Genomic DNA, 18,235 nt, shown 5'->3' with positions numbered 1-18,235 from the left:
CCTTCTGTTTGCCAGTAATGAGAGAGAAAGAGATCTTCAGTACAGGGCCATAGACTCTCCATCAGACCCTCTCAGGTTGGCAAAGAGTAGTTTATCGAGATCCTTGGTTATAGTAGTTTAGCCAGGTGTTTGTCTTTTTAAAACAGTGGCTCTCAGACTTTAGCAGGCAACAGAATCACCTGGAAGGCCCCAACCCCAGAGGTTCTGATTCAGCAGGTGGGGGGAGGGTGGGGCTAGAGAACCAAGAATTTGCATTTCTAACAAGATCCCAGGGGCTGATGCTGCTGGTCTCCGGGAACCACAATTTGAGAACCTAAAAGAGCATATGAGCCTAAAAGATCATCATTTAAATCCATTTTATCATCTTACGTGTAAAACTACTGTAGGAAATTGTGAATAGTATTTGCTCAAAGATAGACCACAGTACAATCCCAATTTAGTAAAAAGGCGAGGAGAAAATACATGAAAATGTCAGCAATCATTCTTTCTGGGGGGTAAGGTTACAGGTGATTGCTTTTTACTTTTTCGTTGCTTTCTGAATCTTCCCAGACTCTTCAATGAGCATGTATTACTCTGATGATCTAGGGAGTGAAGGGAAAGTAAAAGTTTTTGTTAAAATGAAAAGGGGCGCCAGAGTGGCGCAGTCGATTGGGTGTCCGACTCTTGGTTTCGGCTCAGGTCATGGTCTCAGGGTCGTGGGATGGACCCTGCATCGAGCCCTGCCTCTCCGCCTTCAGCAGAGTCTGCTTAAGACTCTCACTCCGTCTGCCCCTATCCCCCTCTCTAAAATAAATAAGTAAATCATTAAAAAATTAAAAAATAAAGCAAAACAAAAGGCCACAGCAAGGCCAGTGGATATTACATCTGTGTACTTGCTGCTTTCTAGGGGGATTTTGCGGCGGCTGCGGCCAACCTCCAAACCTGCCTGTCGGTGTTGGGCCGGGCCCTGCCCACCTCCCGCCTGGACCTGGCCTGCAGCCTCTCCTGGAATGTGATTCGCTACAGCCTGCAGAAGCTGCGCCTGGTGCGTTGGCTGCTCAAGAAGGTCTTCCAGCGCCGGCGGGCCACCCCGGCCACCGCGGCAGGCTTTGAGGACGAAGCGAAGGCCAGCGCCCGGGACGCGGCCCTGGCCTATCACAGGCTGCACCAGCTGCACATCACAGGTGAGGGGTGGCCTCCACTGCCCGGCTGGCCTCCAGGTGCCCTGTGCCATCTCTCCACCCCGGCTTGGTTTGCCAGCTCTCTGCCCCGGCCGAAGCCCTTTTCACACTGCTCTCCTAGAATGGCTGGACAGACCTTCCATCCACATCCATGGCTTTTTGTAAACGTGGCTCATTACCACAGCTCATCAGTTTAAGGTGCACATGTTTTCACATTAACCTCCGTATGCTTGTGCTGTGTCCTTTACACAGCGGATGGTGTGGTTGAGTTGGCACTGTTTTTTCCTTAGTGGTACTTAATAGTAAACTTAAAATTGATGTCATATCAGATTCAGTGAAATATCATTTATTTCATGCAACAAACTCCTGCCCTAATAACAGGCAGGCAGGTCAGCAAGTGAATTATGATTTCGTGTGGTAGAGGTAGCAGAAGGCTTGGGCTTCAGTTGCAGGGCAGGGTGTACTGTTGAGGAGGGTTTCAGGAAAGGCTTTCTGGGAAGTCTTGGCTTTGCGTGACAGGATGGGTAGAGTTGGCCAGCCGTGTGCAGGGGGGTGTGCCTTCCAGGCAGTGGGATGTTCCCAGGTAGGAGCCCCACCTGGGATGACTCTTGAGAAGATTTCAGTAGTCCTAGAGCCAACCGGGGGGGAGGGGGTGACGGGAGCCAGGCAGTGAGGGGCATTCGGACAGTGATGACGCCATCAGATTCTGAAGTGAGCGGATTCGCTGTGATGGCAGGAAGAAGGTGGATGGGGAGAGGATTAAGGCTGGCGTCAGGGAGTCCAGATAGGAGCAAATGTAGCTGGAGACGATGGGGGTAGGAGAACAGGTGGAGAGAGAGCAGAAGCTGGGATTGACAGGGCTTGGGGGCCCACGGGTCGTGAGGGTCAGGAAAGGAGCGGTGAGGATGGTTCCCCGGTTTCTTACTTGAGAGCTTGGGGGAATGGTGTTGCTGCCAACAAAGGTGAGGGAAACAGGCTGAAGAGCAGTTTTTCAGGGAGAAGGTGAGGAGTTTTGTTTGGGACGCTTGCCTGTAAGACCTGGAGGGAAATGATGAGTGGCAGTGGACGTGCTGGATCCGCAGCCCAAGAAGGGGGCTTGGTCTTTGGCCTACAGTGAGGATGAACGCTGAAGTTGCTGATGAGAGGCCTTTGGAAGGGGACCCTCCAGGGACCCAGAAAAACACCACATATTATGAGCAGGCCAAGGGCAGGAGTCAGGTGAACGCTGCCCGAGAGATTTGGTGTTGGGGGAGAGGGCCCGAGAAGGGAGGTTGCTGTGGGGCTATTCGATGAAGGTCAGAAAGCCAACAGTGGGATGTGGTAATGGGAAGGTGATGTAAATGCCCTGGTGAAGGAGTTTCAGCTCAGAAATGGGGCCGTAGCAGGCCCCAGGCATGGAGTGAATGGAAGATGAGACCCGTGGGGCCAGCCATGGGGTTTTAACACCTGGGGTCATGGTAGAGTTCCGGCAGAGGGTCCCTGTCTGCAGACCCTGCTTCACTCTTCTCTGCCCTCTCAGTGTGCCCTCGGGGGATGGAACCAGCACCCTCCCAGGTCTCTCTGCTCAGGAGGCTGCATCCTCCCAGCTGTCATGTTCTGGAGAATTCCAGCTGGGGTAGTTCACATCACTCATTCCCTCCACATTTGCTGAGCACTCTGTGGGCCTGGCTTTATTCAAGGCACTGAGAGAACAGGTGACTAAAACCTGATCCCCTCATTGCCCTCCACCCTCCCTCCCCTGAAGACAGAAAGCCAGATGGTGTCTCCTGGAGGAGAGTGACACCTGATGCCCATGCAGAACAAAGTGTAGGGGCTGATAGAAAGATGGGGGAGGCAGGGTGGCCCGAGGGGAAGAATGTGGGGCTGATGAGGTCAGGAGGCCTGGCTTGGCCACCGCCTGGACCTTTGACATGGGGCCACCCCTGAAGCGCAGCCTCCCTTAGCAAAGCTGGCTTGCCCTGGCCCCCTCCTGGCCCTGTAGCGAGGACCAAAGTAGCAACAGTGTGAAAGCCTCACGGCCTTGACGGGTCCTTGTGCCTGCACGAGGGCACTTCGGCCCCTGACTTCAGGGTCACACCACATGACTGCAGCCCTCACACGGGAGCATGTAGGAAGCCTTCCTAGCTTTCCACCTGCTAACCCAAGACATGTCCAACGTCAGTGCCATTTTGTGTTACCCCTCAAAAAGGGGTGTGCTGAGATACTGTGCATTCTTTTACAATGAAAATAAATTCACATCAATTTTTTTTCTTGTTGTTTTTCAATTTTTATTACCTCTCTCCGTGTTGGGAGATGCAAGATGTTTCAGCAGAACACGGTTGTGTTTTGTAAAGTGTCACAGTGCCTACGTCGGAGTCCCATACAACGACCTGCAATCATAATTGCTCCCGTTTCCACAGCCCATAGGCCACATGTCAGGGACTTGACATGCATTTTCTCTCGTCCCCAACAACCTGTGAGGTAGAAAGGAACACACGGCTACTCGGTCACAGAGCCTTGCATCCCAGCCAGGACCATCTGATGACAGAGTTCAAGTACTTTTCTCTAGTCCTTGTGCTCTTGCTCTGATCACACTAGAGAAAACAGAAAAAAGCTCGGTTTGGAGGAATCTGTCAATGTCAGCGTCTGTTTCTGCCTGCCACAGGGAAGCTTCCTGCAGGATCTGCCTGTTCCGATGTACACATGGCTTTGTGCGCCGTGAACTTGGCCGAATGTGCAGAAGAGAAAATCCCGCCGAGCACGTTGGTTGAGATCCATCTGACTGCCGCCATGGGGCTCAAGACTCGGTGTGGGGGCAAGCTAGGCTTCCTGGCGGTGAGTACCCTGCAGCTCCCTTCTGCGGACTTGCAGAAGCGCCCTTCCCTGACCAGGAGCTAAGATGCAAAAACGGGTGTGGGCCCTGCCTTTGGGGGCCGACTACCTAGACGGGTAGATATTCAGTCAGTGGGTCGTTTCACAAATATTGAGGCACTAAACAAAGTAGATCAAAAAAACAACAAAACCCGTCCTGGCCCTTATAAGCATAAGCAGGACATTTTGGTGCCTGAAGTAAGAAGATTGATTCAGTGATACAGTGACCCATATTCAAGGGGTTAAATATATGACTCTTCTGCTCTTCAAGTGGTCATAAAAATTTTTGAGATTTTCTGATTGTGTCTCCTGGTGTTTTTATTCACACAAAAGGTAGCTATTGCTTATCTTCTATTACTCTCAGTCCAGAAATGGAAAACAGTGCACATCTTCGAGGAGCTCACGTCAGACCCGGGGCAGGAATGGCTATTATCAGGCGCCTGCATTGTGCCTGGCATGGGATCAGCCTTGGGAATTCACAGTCCTTGTTATCAACTAGTTCAGAGCATCTGCTGACCTCAGGCTTTCTCTTACTCCAGCAGAAAGACACGTTTGATTCGGTGCCCGCTTTGAGTAGGCTGCTGAATACATCAGCTGTGTTCAGCACAGAGCGATCACATCTCCATTTGTTGCCATATCTCAACCGTGGCACTGATGAGCTGATGAAAAGGAACGTGCCCTGTGGCGACACTGATGTTTCCTAAAGTGTGTCACCCCAGTCTAGGTGACAGAGGGCACGGGAAAACCCAGTGTATTTTCTGTGTCTCGCCCCTATTTCAGTGACCTTAGATAAGACATTTATTCAGCAAATGTTACCGAGTCCCTGCTCTGGACCAGGCATTCCCTGGAGTGGAAATGCAATGGTGTGCAGAATATTCGCCCTGTCCTCAGGGAGCACACAGTCTGGCAGGGAATCCAGAGGAGGAACAGGCCTTAATGTCAATGGGTGAGTGCAAGGCTGGGGCTCATTCGGCTGCCCAGAGAGCATACTGCTCTTGACCCAGTCTTAGAGGAAGGCAAGGTGGCATTTCTGGGCAAGGCCCATCGAGGCTGAGAGCAGGATGCATAGGCTGGGCCACTTCCCTATCCCATTTGTTTGTCCTGGTGCTCTGGGCCGATGTCATACACTTGTAACTTCTCTGCCCCCAAAAAGTGTTTTGGAGACATTAATTTTATCGAAATACAATGCACACAGAAAAATGTGTACCTTTTAATTTACAGCTTGTTGAATTTTCACAAAGTGAACCCACCCATGCAACAGCAACTGCCCAGATCAAGAAGTAGGACTTGCAGGGCCCCTGGCCAGTTTGGTTGGTGGAAGATGTGACTCTTGATCTCGGGGATGTGAGCTCGAGCCCCACAGTGGGTATGGAGATACTTAAAAATAAAATATTTTAAAAAGAAAGAAGTAGAACTTCCCTTCACCCCCAGAAGCTTTTGCAGGCTTTCAAACTCACACTGCCCCCTACAGAGATAACCATTATTCTGAATTCTGGCACCATAATTTAATCTGCTTCTTATTTGTTATTCTGTAAACTTTTTATTGAAGTATAATATGCATGTAGAAAAGTACACAAATCATAAATAACAGTTCAGTGACTTCACAGAGTGAATACACTCACACAGCCAGCAGACAGATCAAGAACAAAACATGACCAGGACCCCAGAAGCATTCCTTGGGCCTCCTTGCAGTCAGCGAATCCCCCTTCTCCCACGGCCTCCAGCCAGAGTAACCACCATCCTGATCACCTCAGCTGTTGCTTCCCGTATTTGCAGTTACGGTGCTGCAGACAGGGTCACCTCACGCTCTCCTCACCCACTTGTACAAGTTTCTCCTGAGGTGAACTCTCTAGAAGTGCTGATGCTCGCTCAGAGGGCATCAATACCTGGAACACCAGGGGTATCGCCATATTTGCATTTTCAGTAAGGTTGGGCCGAGGAGAGGAACTGATTTCTAGGAAAGTAACCGCCCCTTTCCTCTGTTGGCTTCTCTTGAGAGGGGCCAGACTAAGAGACCCAGACGGTACTTTCCTAAAGAGGAAGCAGCTTTGAATCCAGTCGAATATATTTAGCTAGCAAATGAATCAGGCTTTGAGGGCAAACAGAGGGCTGGCCTCTGTGAAAATGCTTCAGACCAGAGGTTCCCAGTCTTTCTCAGTTCATGGCACCCTTTGTGTCTCAGTAATTTTTTCATGGTTGCCCTGGGCTAACAGAAGTACCTAACAGTTCTGTTTATTAATTAGTTAGGTACAGACATCTTAATACACATTTATGTCTTAACAATTTAGTAGCCGTTAAAGAAATATACACAAAATTGAAAGAAGAAATAGTATTTTTTTTTTCTTGGTTATTACTGACTACTGAGGTCCACGTGCCTGTTGGGTGTTACATACCTTCTCAAACTTTGAAATCAGAGTAACACCACCAACTTCTGATTTTCAGACAGCGCTTGCGTTTTATTACAATAGCCTCTAAAAACTCAGCTTTATGAAGATATGACATCTTCCAGAGGAAGGTCGTGCAGTCTCACATCGAGACTTCAAACTACTACCATTTAGTAGTTTACATGATGTCTGACTCATGTTGGGCATGGCTGTATTTTTTTTTTTTTAAAGATTTTATTTATTTATTTGAGAGAGAGAGAATGAGAGAGAGCACATGAGAGAGGGGAGGGTCAGAGGGAGAAGCAGACTCCCTGCGGAGCAGGGAGCCCGATGCGGGACTCGATCCCGGGACTCCAGGATCATGACCTGAGCCGAAGGCAGTCGCTTAACCAACTGAGCCACCCAGGTGCCCGGGCATGGCTGTATTTACCTCAGAAATGTGAAATATCCCGTGGCGCCCCTGCAGGTTCCCTGTGGTGCTTTGGGGTGCCTTGGCACACAGTTTGAGAACCATCGGGTAAGCCTGGTGTGGGAGGACACAATGTAGAATTGGGACTCGCTAGGGACTGCAGGGTGGCTCCCAGGATCTAAGCAGTTCTGAGTCTCCTGCCACAGCTGCTCCATTTGGCAGTTAGCAGATGAGTTAGAGGGGAGGGGGCTCCCATGCTGGAGCTTGGGTGGATTCTGGTGTCTGTAAAATTTAGGAAAATTATCATAGGATGATGATGCCAAGAAAATTAAAAGAGCAACAGAAGTTATTCTTTCAGTTTGCCTTCTAGAAATTATACTGTGGATGATTATACCCCAGGATTTATATGTCTTATTAATTCAAACCACTAAACTCCAGCTCATGCACACACACACTGAGATGTCTTAGAACTGAGGTTTTTCTTCAGAATTAAGCTTAAAAATGTATTTTAACTTAATGATTTTCTAGATCATTCTTTGTGTTCCCCTTGCAAAACCACCTAACCAGGCTTTGTTTCTGCTTTTCTTTTCTTTTTTTTTTAGATTTTATTTATTTATTTGACAGAGAAAGAGACACAGTGAGAGAGGGAACACAAGCAGGGGGAGTGGGAGAGGGAGAAGCAGGCTCCCGGCTGAGCAGGGAGCCCGATGCGGGGCTCGATCCCAGGACCCTGGGATCATGACCTGAGCCGAAGGCAGATGCCCAACGACTGAGCCACCCAGGCAGGCGCCCCTGTTTCTGCTTTTCTTGGTGACGTTTGGGCCTTTCTGAGGGACCAGTTGTTTTCAGTTTCCCCTGGAGCAGCACGGTGCTCCCTTCCTGATCAGTAACCGTGAGAAGGTTCTCTGACCTCAGAGGCCCTGGGATGGCCACCACCCCACCCCCAGCCTCTTGTCCCATTCAGGCTCCTCACTGCAGTTACAAGCTCAGATTCAGCAAGCACTTTGTTGAGGGTCAGGAGAAGGTCATGGGATTCCTCTGCATTTGTTCTCCCGTGTCCTGTCTCAAATACAGCGGGCAGCAGAGAGGAGGGAAGGTCCTTAGTGCTGCTGGTCCCGTGATGAGAGACTTCGGGGAAGTACTGTGACAGTATTAGAGATTCTGTAGAGCAGTTGGGCCAGGTCGTTTTCTCAGATTCAGGCAGCACTCTCCATATCTCCACCGCCCCCATGAGAGTCCATCATCTTAGTCTGTGTTCCCTGAGTGGCACTTTGGCCGTGCTATTTCTGACCCTGGCATTCAAGTCTTCTGAAGCCGTTATATTAGCTGATGGCTACTTAGAGCCCAGTAAAGGTCAGAACCGTCAGACTGAACCAGACAAGGAGGCACTGCCCTCATTGTGGAGGCAAGGGCGGAAGTGTGAAGGTTGAAGTCTGCGAGCCTGTTCCAGTGGCCCCTCTGGATTTTCTGAGCACTGGGTCTTGTGCTTCTACCTCCCTCCCTCCCATCCTTCTCGGCTCAGCTCCTCAATTCAGATTGTCTGCACTGGGTGTATGGGTTGGAAATCATGGATTTTAGAGTAAAAATATCCTCACTCCATAAATGACAGAATTTCTGAAAACTTGGATAGGCGGCATGCCTGCAGTTCTTCTTCCTGGAGGCCTGGAGTGATGTTACCCTGCAGGCAGAGGAGGGGCTTGGGAGATTAGGGCACTGGCTTCCAGCGGCCCAGCAAAGAGGCTCTGAGTCTCTCTCGGTCTTCCCTCACAGGCTGGTGTTCACGTCAGGGGATCATCTAGGGATGGTGCAGAAGTCTCTTCAGGGGGCTAGATAAAGCCCTTGTAAGGCCAGCTTTGGGGGGAAAGACATCAGCCATACACACGCATGCCTGCCTGGGTCCTTGGACGAACCGTTGGCTACCCCATCACTCCAGTGCTTTCCTGAGTGAGGGTGATACAAATAACAGTTCCTAGCCACTTGCTTTGTGCTTCTCTATACTCTTAATACTCATAGCTAAAAGAGATGAAAAATTAGTCAAAGCAGAACACTCTTTTGCCTCAAAATATTCTAAAGGATAAGTAATTAAAATGACAGATAAGGAAAAGTCCCAGGATCCCAGGGGCCACCTGGCTTGGACACGGAGGCCCTCACAGGGCTGAGGGTGGACATGCAGCTGCGGAGCCTCCGTGACCTCTCCTCCACGAACCCCCCCTCCTCACCTCTGCAGGTTCAATGCCAGCAGGGCCAGAGGGAGATTCCAGGAGGGTTAGGCCTACTGAGCAGGGCAGGGTGCAGCGGGGCCCCTGTTGGAGGTGGTACCTGGTCACCAAGTCCAGCCGGCTCCCCCAGAGCCACTTGCCCTGGTTTCAGCGGTGGAGTTTACTTCCACGGACGTGAGGGGCCCCGCCCTCCTGTTGGTCTTGCCCCAGCCTGTCTCCACCGTGGCGGTGCTTTCTAATAGCCCCACAGTGGCTGCAGCCAGCATTCTGCCACCGTGGAATTACCCCTGGTCCTTGTCCTTCCACAGAGCTACTTCCTCAGTAGAGCCCAGAGCCTGTGTGGCCCTGAGCGCAGCGCGGTCCCCGACTCACTGCGTTGGCTGTGCCACCCCCTGGGCCAGAAGTTTTTCATGGAGCGGAGCTGGTCGGTGAAGTCGGCTGCCAAGGAGAGTCTCTATTGTGCTCAGAGGAACCCAGGTGAGAATTTTGCGGCCACTGGGGGTTGGAGAAAACCACGAGAACCCCCAGGACTTCAGGGGGACTGTGCTCCAAACACATGGGGACTCGGTCTTGTTCTCACCCTTATTCTGGGTGCTTTGGAGACACAGAGGATGAGTGGAGTTGCTGTGCGCTGGTCCCACTGGAAAGCAGAGAACAGTAGGCGACAGGCAGTCATCAAGTGCTCAGAGTGGTGACGGGGACAGGACTCCAGGCAGCAGGGGGGATGCTGACTTGCTGTCCCTGCTGTTTGACAGTGATCTGAGGCGACTCGCTCCGCTCTCAAACATGAGCGGCCGGTGGCTCTCTGCTCCCGGCGCGCTCTCCCCTCTCTAAAGTGCGCGCCTGGGGAGAGTGAGGCGTGTTGTGCAGGAATGGCCGGGGCGTGAGCTTCCGCTGTCCTTTTTTTCAAAAATATCACTTACGGCTCAGTACAAGAATGGTGCACGACACCAAAAAGAAAGGATACAAGTGAAAGCCTCCTAAATCTCAGCTCCATCCCCGCGGTCTGCTTTGTCTACACTGCAGACTTCCACAGGCTTTCTCACCTCATGCAGGCTCTGTTTCTAGGCCTTGTTGCCCAGAATGTGTTCCTAAGTGTCCCTGTCAGATGGTGGCCCCCATGTGTGCACATGGGACGGGAGGGAAGGGGCCGTTGCCACCCTGCTTTGGGCCTGCCAGTTGGGAACTTGGCCGTGACAGCTGTTGCGAGCATTACAAGGCCACTTGTTTAATCAGCGCAGCCAGACCATCGCTGGCCACAAACGCCTGGAAAACAGGAGCAGGTCTTCCATGTCATGTCAAGGCAGCAGCCACCACTTTGTTCTCCTCGGCTGACTATCCACCTTCCCACGTTCTGTTTACTGATAAGGCTTGCAACCCCAACCTTGAATGGAGGTACTGAGTACTGTGCCAGGAGACACAGCACCGCTCCCCCCACACCTCCCCCCGCCTTCCAGCTATCGAGCAGGGTGCTTCTGGACTTTGGTGGAAAAGGGGGTTTGATCCCCATTCAGAGAGGAGAGCTGTTTCTCAGGTTCCTCTCCCCACCCTCTGTTTTCTCTGCAAAGACAAAATGGGCTCATGAGAAGACCATCTGACCCTTTTGGCCTTTCCCCTCTTCTTCAGCTGACCCCATTGCCCAGGTCCACCAGGCCTTCTGCAAGAACCTGCTGGAGCGAGCTGTGGAGTCACTGGTGAAGCCTCAGGCCAAGAAGAAGGCTGGAGACCAGGATGAAGAGAGCTGGTAATGTCCCTAGGATGGGCCCCCGCTTCCGGCATCTGCGAGGCCCACACACCGAGCAGGAAACAAGCCCTAGTGTAGGGTCTGTGGGGAAACCAAATGATTCCTTGGTGTTTATTTCTCAAAGTTGGCAGCCACACGAGAGTCCCGTGGGAGCTCTGACCTGACCTCTTTACTTTAGCCCCAGACCGAGGCTGCTGCCTTCCCCATCCCTTCACCAAGTGGAGGCAGTTCTTAGAACAGATCAGAGATCTCACTGGGTTGCTTCGCTTTTTGGGGTGTGAAGGGGGTGAGGCCTGCCAAGGACAGAGGAATGGAATGTGGTGGGCTGAGCAGAAGGCAGACATCTGGGGGACCCAGACCTTTATACAGTGTGCCAGGCAATTTCTTATTTTTACAGAGCAGTGGAGCATAGTCTTTCCTCCTCAGAGTGAGACGTGCGGGGCAGACAGGTGCCAAAGTCATGGTCCTACAAAGCCCAGGTCCCGACTGGAGTGCACCTGAACAGGGAAGGGAGGCCGGTTCTGCCCCGTGACATCGGCAGATGGGTGGGAGGAGAGGACATTTGAACTAGGCCTTGAGGGGAGGAGTCAGGTTTTGCTGGACAAGGGATGAAAGAGAAGGGCTGGCGCTTCAGGAGCAGCCCAGGGACACGTGAAGAAAGAAGGCCTGTGGAGACTGGGAACAGCGTTGGGGGCCAGGCTCAGGGTGCGTCTGGCGTGATGCAGGGGAAGGGACCAAAATGGCCATTGGGTCTTAAACTGGAGTGTCGAAGCCAGGCATGAGGGGGGTACCTTCTGTACGTTCTGATTGATAATACGGTGGGACCGTTTCTTTTATTTCTAGTGAGTTCTCTAATGCTCTGGAGTACCTGAAATTACTTAATTCTTTTGTGGACTCTGTGGGGATTGTGACCCCACCCTTCTCCAGCAGCTCCGTGCTCAAGTCAGCCCTTGGTAAGCATTCTGCAGGGTGGCTCTGCGGGCCTCGTGTTGCTTAATTCACTCCTTCACAGCCCGTTTGTCCTAGGGGGTCCGGGGCAGTTATGAGTGTGCACTTGGGAATCTTCTCTGGATCTGAGGTGTGTATCTGTGGCCTGCACGTAGCCCCAGCCCATAGGTATCCCCTGGTGGGTGGCATTCAGGGACAGGAAATCATGATTCTTCTAGAAGTGGGACGAGGAGCAGTGAATCTCTTTCCTGGGCCTTGGCCGAGTGAGGCAGGAACCTTCCCAAGCACCCAGTCTGGGCAGCAAGTGGTCCAGACACCGGGGGCTGGTGGTGGCTCACTCTCAGATGCACAGTGGCCCCCAAGGCTGCTTTTGGGTCTGACACTCTCTGCTGAAGAGGCTTTTTCATCCAGTTATCTGTACTGCTCTGCAGCTCCCCATCGGCTGAGCCAGTGCAGCCTGCTGAACAGGACACTGGCCCCAGGACAGTCTTTGCTTCTGTCCCTAGACGGCCAGCAGGATGATGGTATAGCAGCTCTTTCTGGGGCTGCTGGGACAGGGGGGCTGTCAGGCTCCCTTCTGGCCATTCTCCCCGGGGAGGAAAAGATTCCAGAAAAGCAGCCACCCCTGACCTCTGACCCTGTGGACTGTCTTGGGAAAAGCACAGGCTCTTCCGCCTTTTATCTTACATTTCCGCCCCCCACCCCTGGCATGGCAAGACCACTAGCACCATCATTCTGCAGCTGAGAAAACTGAGCCTCTGAGAGGGAAAGACAAGACTCTAACAAGAGCCTCTTACTGCAAACACTTGGGAAGCCCCATTTTTCATGACTGTTGGAGATTCTGGTTGTTTCCAGCATTTTACTTAAAAATTACACTAAAGGGGCGCCTGGGAGGCACAGTCGGTTGAGTGTCCAACTCTTGATTTTGGCTCAGGTCATGATTTCAGGGTGGTGAGATCGCTCAGCGGGGAGCCTGCTTAAGATTCTCTCCCTCTGCCCCTCCTCCCTGCTCATGCGCATGTGTGTGCGCGCATTCTCTTGCACTCTCTCTCAAATAAATAAATCTTTTTTTTAAAAGTTACACTGCAAAAAAAAATAAATAAAAAATAAAAGTTACACTGCAGTGAACATCTTTGTTATTCTTTTTTTTCTCTGTTTAGGCCAATTTTTTGATGATAGGTTGCCCAAAATGGGATTACTAGATTAATAGAAGTGAGCATCTTTAAGGCTCTTGATACAGGTTGCCAAACACTTTCCAGAAGATAGTGCTGGCTCATGTCCCACCAGAATTGTATGAGGGGGCAACCCAAAGGTCCCCAGCCCATCTGCAGAAGGTAATGATGGCTCGTGCACACAGGAACTGGGCGCACGCAGCCGGGCTGAGCACTGTCAATCTGCGGGTGCTGGAGTCGTGTTTCGTACTGTTCCCTTCTAGGTCCAGATGTCATCTGTCGGTGGTGGACATCCGCCATCACTGTGGCCATCAGCTGGCTCCAGGGAGACGATGCAGCTGTACGCGCTCATTTTACTGAAGTAGAGCGTGTCCCCAAAGCCCTGGAAGTGACAGAGTGCGTAAGCCCCCTTGACCACTTACCTCCGGGGGGGGGGAATCCCAGAGGCCAGGCGTGCCAGGCTCCCTTCTCCATGTTAGCAGGAGCGAGCATGTCTGAGTGGTCACTGGGGTGAAAGGTCAGGCAGCCTGGGGACTACATGGTAGATGGAGAGAGAAAGCGAGAGGGAGGAGGAGGGCAGCACGGAGAAACGGAGCTTGGCGAGGACCCCGTCTGTGCGTCTGTTGTCCCAGCAGCTGTCAGTGCTAGTTCCGGGGCTGCCTCTCCCATCCCCCACAGAGCCCCAGGCTGGAGGGAGAGCACTGTGGCTGCTGGTGTCTTCGGAGGCTCCTGGAGAAGCCAGGCAGTGTGGTGATGGCTCACGACCAGCTCAGGGCTTGGGAGGGCCCGAGGACCTTCTCTCGTGGGCCAGCATGGTCTCCAGTTTTCTTCCAGCTGCCTTTTAGTCCCGCATCAGCCCTGTCACTAGAAGGGCCTTGGGCCTGCAGCACGAGGCCTAACCAGAGAGCTTTTGACCTTCCTCTTGGGGGACTCACGCCTGCCTCTTGGGAGTATTTGGCCCATAGTGACGCTCCACCCTGCCTGCTGACACGGGCTGTTTCTGCCTGAGCGTCCCTAACATCTTCTGCAACTCCAGAGAAGTAGTAGAATGCTCCAAGACAGAAAAGCCCCACCAGGTCCTGTCCTCAGAGCCAAGGCTGAAACATTTCCTGTCAAGCAGAGCATTAACCAGGAGAGCAGAAAGGAGCTGAGAAAAGTAGGTCTAGGCAGGTTCTCTGAGGTAGGTCTGACACCCCAATTTAAGTAACCTGTTTTTTAAGCACCCTGACCAGTCAGCACCCACCTTGCACTCCACCCTGTGTGTGCTGTCTCCCAGCCAGTGTGCCTGAGGACATGGCAGGTCAATCGTCCAGAGTCCCCTCATGTAAGCAGCGGAGCCCTGGCATCCGCTAAGACCCTCAGCAGACATTCCTCCCCCTGAATTCAGTCCCTCTGGGGTCCCTTTGCTCTTTAGGGATAACGATGCCGTGGGACCCCTCTCCCATCCCCAGCCTCCCCAGGCCTCTCCCCAGTCTGCTGTATGAGAAGAAGCTCCGTTTCTCTAGGGAGTTGAACACCCAGCTTCTGAGGGAATGGCCCCTCAGAGAGCAGGTGCAAATAATGGAGTCAATACTTCATGCCACCATAGGTGGCAGCAAGTGGGATTGTGGCCACTTAACAGAGGAAGAAACTGAGGCACAGGTAGATTGTTTGACTGTCAGGTGGCTCTTTAGTGGCAGTCCTGCTGGTTGAGCCTGGGTCTCTGATCCTTTCCTCTCCGTCACATGCCCTTTCCCCAGGTCTCCCACACCCCTTCCCGGCTCCATGGTTTATTGAGTGGATGCTTAACTGAGGCCCTCTTGGTGGCAGCTGCGTTCTGAGTTCTGAGAGGCCCCAGTGCACACGAGAGCTGGTCGCAGCCCCGAGCGGATCGCTAGTGGCCGGGCCTGTGCGGGTACTTGTCCTGTGGGCAGCTGGTGCGATTGCCTTCACCAGGCCGGTCGTGGCTTCTGTGAGGCAGCCAGCGCGCCTCTTCACGGGGAGGGGTTCTGGGCCAGTGGGAGGGAGGCCCGGCAACCACAGGTCGGTGTCGGGGGACCAGAGGTAGGTACAAAGGGCCTGGCCCAGGAGGCAGGACAGGAGAAGGCAGCCCAGGGGGCACAGCAGATGGACTAAGCCTCAGGAGGCAAGTTGGTGAAGGGGGCACTGCCCTGCGACCCCATCCGCAGAGGCGCAGGAGTGGGAAAGGAAAAGGAGATGAGCTCCGGGGGCCTGCGTCCTGGAGCAGCCGGAAGCAGATTGGGGATGGGGGCTGTGGCTCGGCTGCGAAGGGCCTGCCCTCCCTCTGCTCCCCTTGTTTCCTTCCCTCCAGCCACGCCGGCCCCTGGATATTCTCCATGCAACAGGGAGGACTCAGGGCCTTTGCACTTGTTGCTCCTCTGCCTGGAATCCTCCCTAGCCACACGGCTCACTCCTGTTTCCTCAGGTCTCTCTTTTCCAGAGAGGACATCCTTGACCACCATGCCTCATAAGATGCCACCTTCTTCCTCTGCTTGACTTTCTTTCATGGCGTGTACATCTCAGTGTTCAGTGCATGTTCTCTCTGACTCCTGCATTAGAAAGTGGGTGCCTGCAGGCAGGGAGTTGGGTTGTTGGCTGCTGCATCGCCAGGCCTGGGGCTCTGCCACCACTCCCTGAATGAAGAAGCTGCTGCGGGGGGAGCCCCACCCTCATTCAGGGCTGGCACTTCGGATCTGGAGCGATTATGGCGGCATTTGAGTGGACAGACCCACGTGTCGCCAGCTCAGGCCCCTCTTGCTGCCCAGGTGACACTCGCTGACCTCTTGCCTCTCCCCCCCCCCCTCCCAGGAGCCCCCTGGTGAAGGCCGTCTTCCACACCTGCAGAGCTATGCACACCTCACTCTCTGGGAAGGCGGACGGGCAGCAGAGTGCCTTCTGCCACTGTGAGAGGGCCAGCGGCCACCTCTGGAGCAGCCTCAACGTGAGCGGGGCCACCTGCGACCTCACCCTCAACCACGTGAGTGCGAGCTTGCCTGGCGCCTTGGGGAGGAGCTCAGCTGTGGTGGGGGAGAACACTCCGACCCACCTGGAGCTTACCTGGCCGTGGGGCTGTCCAGAAGGCAAACCAGGCCAGCAGTTCTGGCCCAGTTGGGGTCCCTTTTAGTCCTTCAGGCAAGTATGTTTCCACCTGCACTTTTGCTGGGTTCCCTGAGTCCCGGATCCTGCTGGCTAGGGCTCTGCGTTTGCTCCAGGCAGCTTGCACAACTTCCCCCGGTCGCTGCAGGCCAGCCTTCGACTGGGCGCCTGCACGCTCCCGCACACGCCCCGGGCGCCTCCGTGGCCAGATGCACGCGTCCTTGCGGGCAGCTGCGGTGCATTGTAGTTGCATTGCATGTTCTGGTCGTACCCATGCAATGTTTCCACAGTGCATCACAGAGGCCTGCCTGGCCCTCGAGACTCTCCCTCCCCAGGCCTTGTTAGAGGGCACTGCGATCACTGTTGGATCCCAAGGCCTGGCCGTCCCGGCGGAGGGGAGGGCAGGAGTGCCCACAACTAAAAGCTCACTCAGGAGCATGGTTTCCCTCCACAAAGGGAGGGATGAGCTGTGACCTCGAGGGTTAGACTCTGAGACCTTCACTGAGGTTTGGTCCCCAGTGGCTAGCGGGGCACTTCGGCTAAGAGGTGCTCAGGGGCCTCAGATCCTGGGGTGAGCCCAGAAAGCGTGCCAGCCCTGCAGGACAAGCCATGTGCAGGGAGGGCCCAAGAGTAAAGGCCCGTGGAGGAGCCCCCTCTCACTTGGTGCCTCTCCGCTGCTGGTCTCCTGTAGAGTTTGTCTTCGTGAGAGAACCAAAGAGTCTCAGCTGAGTTTGGGGAACGTGAGAGAGGCCGCGGCACCCTTAGGGCATTTTCTATGGGAAAATGGGCCGAGAAGAAGGAGACCCCATGGAGCCAGGCATCTCTCAAAGGACATAATCCAGCCCCAGGCTGCTACCCCCATCCACAGGTGCTCCCTGTAACGCTCACCTCTTAGAAGTGTCAGGTTTTGTTTGAAGAGGAAGGCCTCATCCGTGTCCCCCTGAGGCTATCATCAGCCAGAAAACAGTGGCAAAGGGACAGGACACTGGGCAGGCATGAGGCAGGGTCCAGGTTGGGTCCAGTGCCCTGGCGAAGGGGCAGGAAGGGGAATATCCTCAGGAAGCCCATCTGAACTGGAGGGCCATGTGTGACCTCTCTCAAAAAGGACTGGGCTGCCTCCTTGCCCTCACTGCTCCCTGGTGCTGACGGGAGCCAGGCAGGTGGCCCAGCCTCGTGGGCCCCCACTCGTGTGGCGTCCAGGCTTGCAGTGGCTGGCGTTGACTACTTCCCAAGGCCGGGCGCGGGACACACACACAGTGCTCTCATGTACCACAACAGCCTTGTGGTGCCCTTTTCATGGATGAGGAGACTGAGGCTGGGAGGTTTAGTCGTGTGCTGGTCGGTGGCAAAACCACACTTGATTTAGGTCTGTGGGGCTAAACCAAGCATTCAACTGCTCCGTGGTTCCACCTGCTTTCACTCCTGTTTCCCCAACCCTAGGGACCACTCGGGCCGAGACTTGGTTGCCTTCTCTTGACGTGAGCCTCTCCTTCTCCTCCCCCATCTCCTGGCTATGCTTCCGTTTCAGGCCCTTCGATCCTACTTGAGGGGCAGGGCTGTGGCGCCTTTTGGGTATCTCGGCCTCCAGGCCAGCCGCGGGGGTGCTCCTGTGAGGTGGAGGAACCTCTGCCTTCTGTCAGAGCCCTGACACAAGCTGTGCCCCTCTCTGGGCCTCACTTCCTCCCCCACAGAATGGGAAGAACAGATCTCCCACCTGCGGCCACGGAAAGGACCAGATGCTGTGAGCCCGAGTTCACCCTTGAGCTGTTCTCTTGCTCCCTGTGGCGTGTCTCCCAGGCTGCTGCCCCTCTGGGACTCTCCACTCCTCCTGGCGCTGCTGAGTGTCGGGCTGGGGAGCACCTGAGAGTTGCGGGGATCCCTGTCCCAGCAATAGGCCAGTCACCTGTCTCCTCCCTCGTGGCTCTTGACAGGTGGTCCAGCTGCTGACCTGTGACCTGCTACTGTCGCTGAGGACAGCACTCTGGCAGAAGCAGGCAGGAGCCAGCCAGGCCCTGGGCGAGCCGTACCACGCATCGGGTGCTGAACTGGCCGGCTTCCAGCGGGACCTGGGCAGCCTGCGCCGGCTGGCACACAGCTTCCGCCCAGCGTACCGCAAGGTGAGGCCCGGCCAGCAGGGGGGGGGGGGGGGGGGGGGGCGGACCCTGGAACCCAGTGGGGCGCCAGTGTGGGGTTGCAGAGTTGGTCCTCTGAGGTCTGCCAGCTAGTCTGTCCAGCGCTGGGCCGGGGGCTGGG

General features: G+C 54.2%; 1 protein-coding gene across 1 annotated transcript in view; it reads left to right on the top strand.

Moving 5' to 3' along the window:
* SREBF2 (sterol regulatory element binding transcription factor 2) overlaps positions 1–18,235 on the top strand; it is a 65,509-nt gene that overhangs the window by 44,098 nt on the left and 3,176 nt on the right. Inside the window, exons 10-17 of the mRNA XM_021687453.1 lie at positions 887–1,163; positions 3,805–3,974; positions 9,331–9,499; positions 10,649–10,766; positions 11,610–11,719; positions 13,150–13,282; positions 15,695–15,863; positions 17,914–18,099. Coding sequence (XP_021543128.1) covers positions 887–1,163; positions 3,805–3,974; positions 9,331–9,499; positions 10,649–10,766; positions 11,610–11,719; positions 13,150–13,282; positions 15,695–15,863; positions 17,914–18,099 — 1,332 coding nt within the window. The remainder of the gene's footprint in view (positions 1–886; positions 1,164–3,804; positions 3,975–9,330; positions 9,500–10,648; positions 10,767–11,609; positions 11,720–13,149; positions 13,283–15,694; positions 15,864–17,913; positions 18,100–18,235) is intronic.

The sequence above is a fragment of the Neomonachus schauinslandi genome, chromosome 5 (genome assembly GCF_002201575.2).
Source record: "Neomonachus schauinslandi chromosome 5, ASM220157v2, whole genome shotgun sequence".
Classification (NCBI taxonomy): Eukaryota; Metazoa; Chordata; class Mammalia; order Carnivora; family Phocidae; genus Neomonachus; species Neomonachus schauinslandi.
This window is presented reverse-complemented; position numbering and strand designations above follow the sequence as displayed.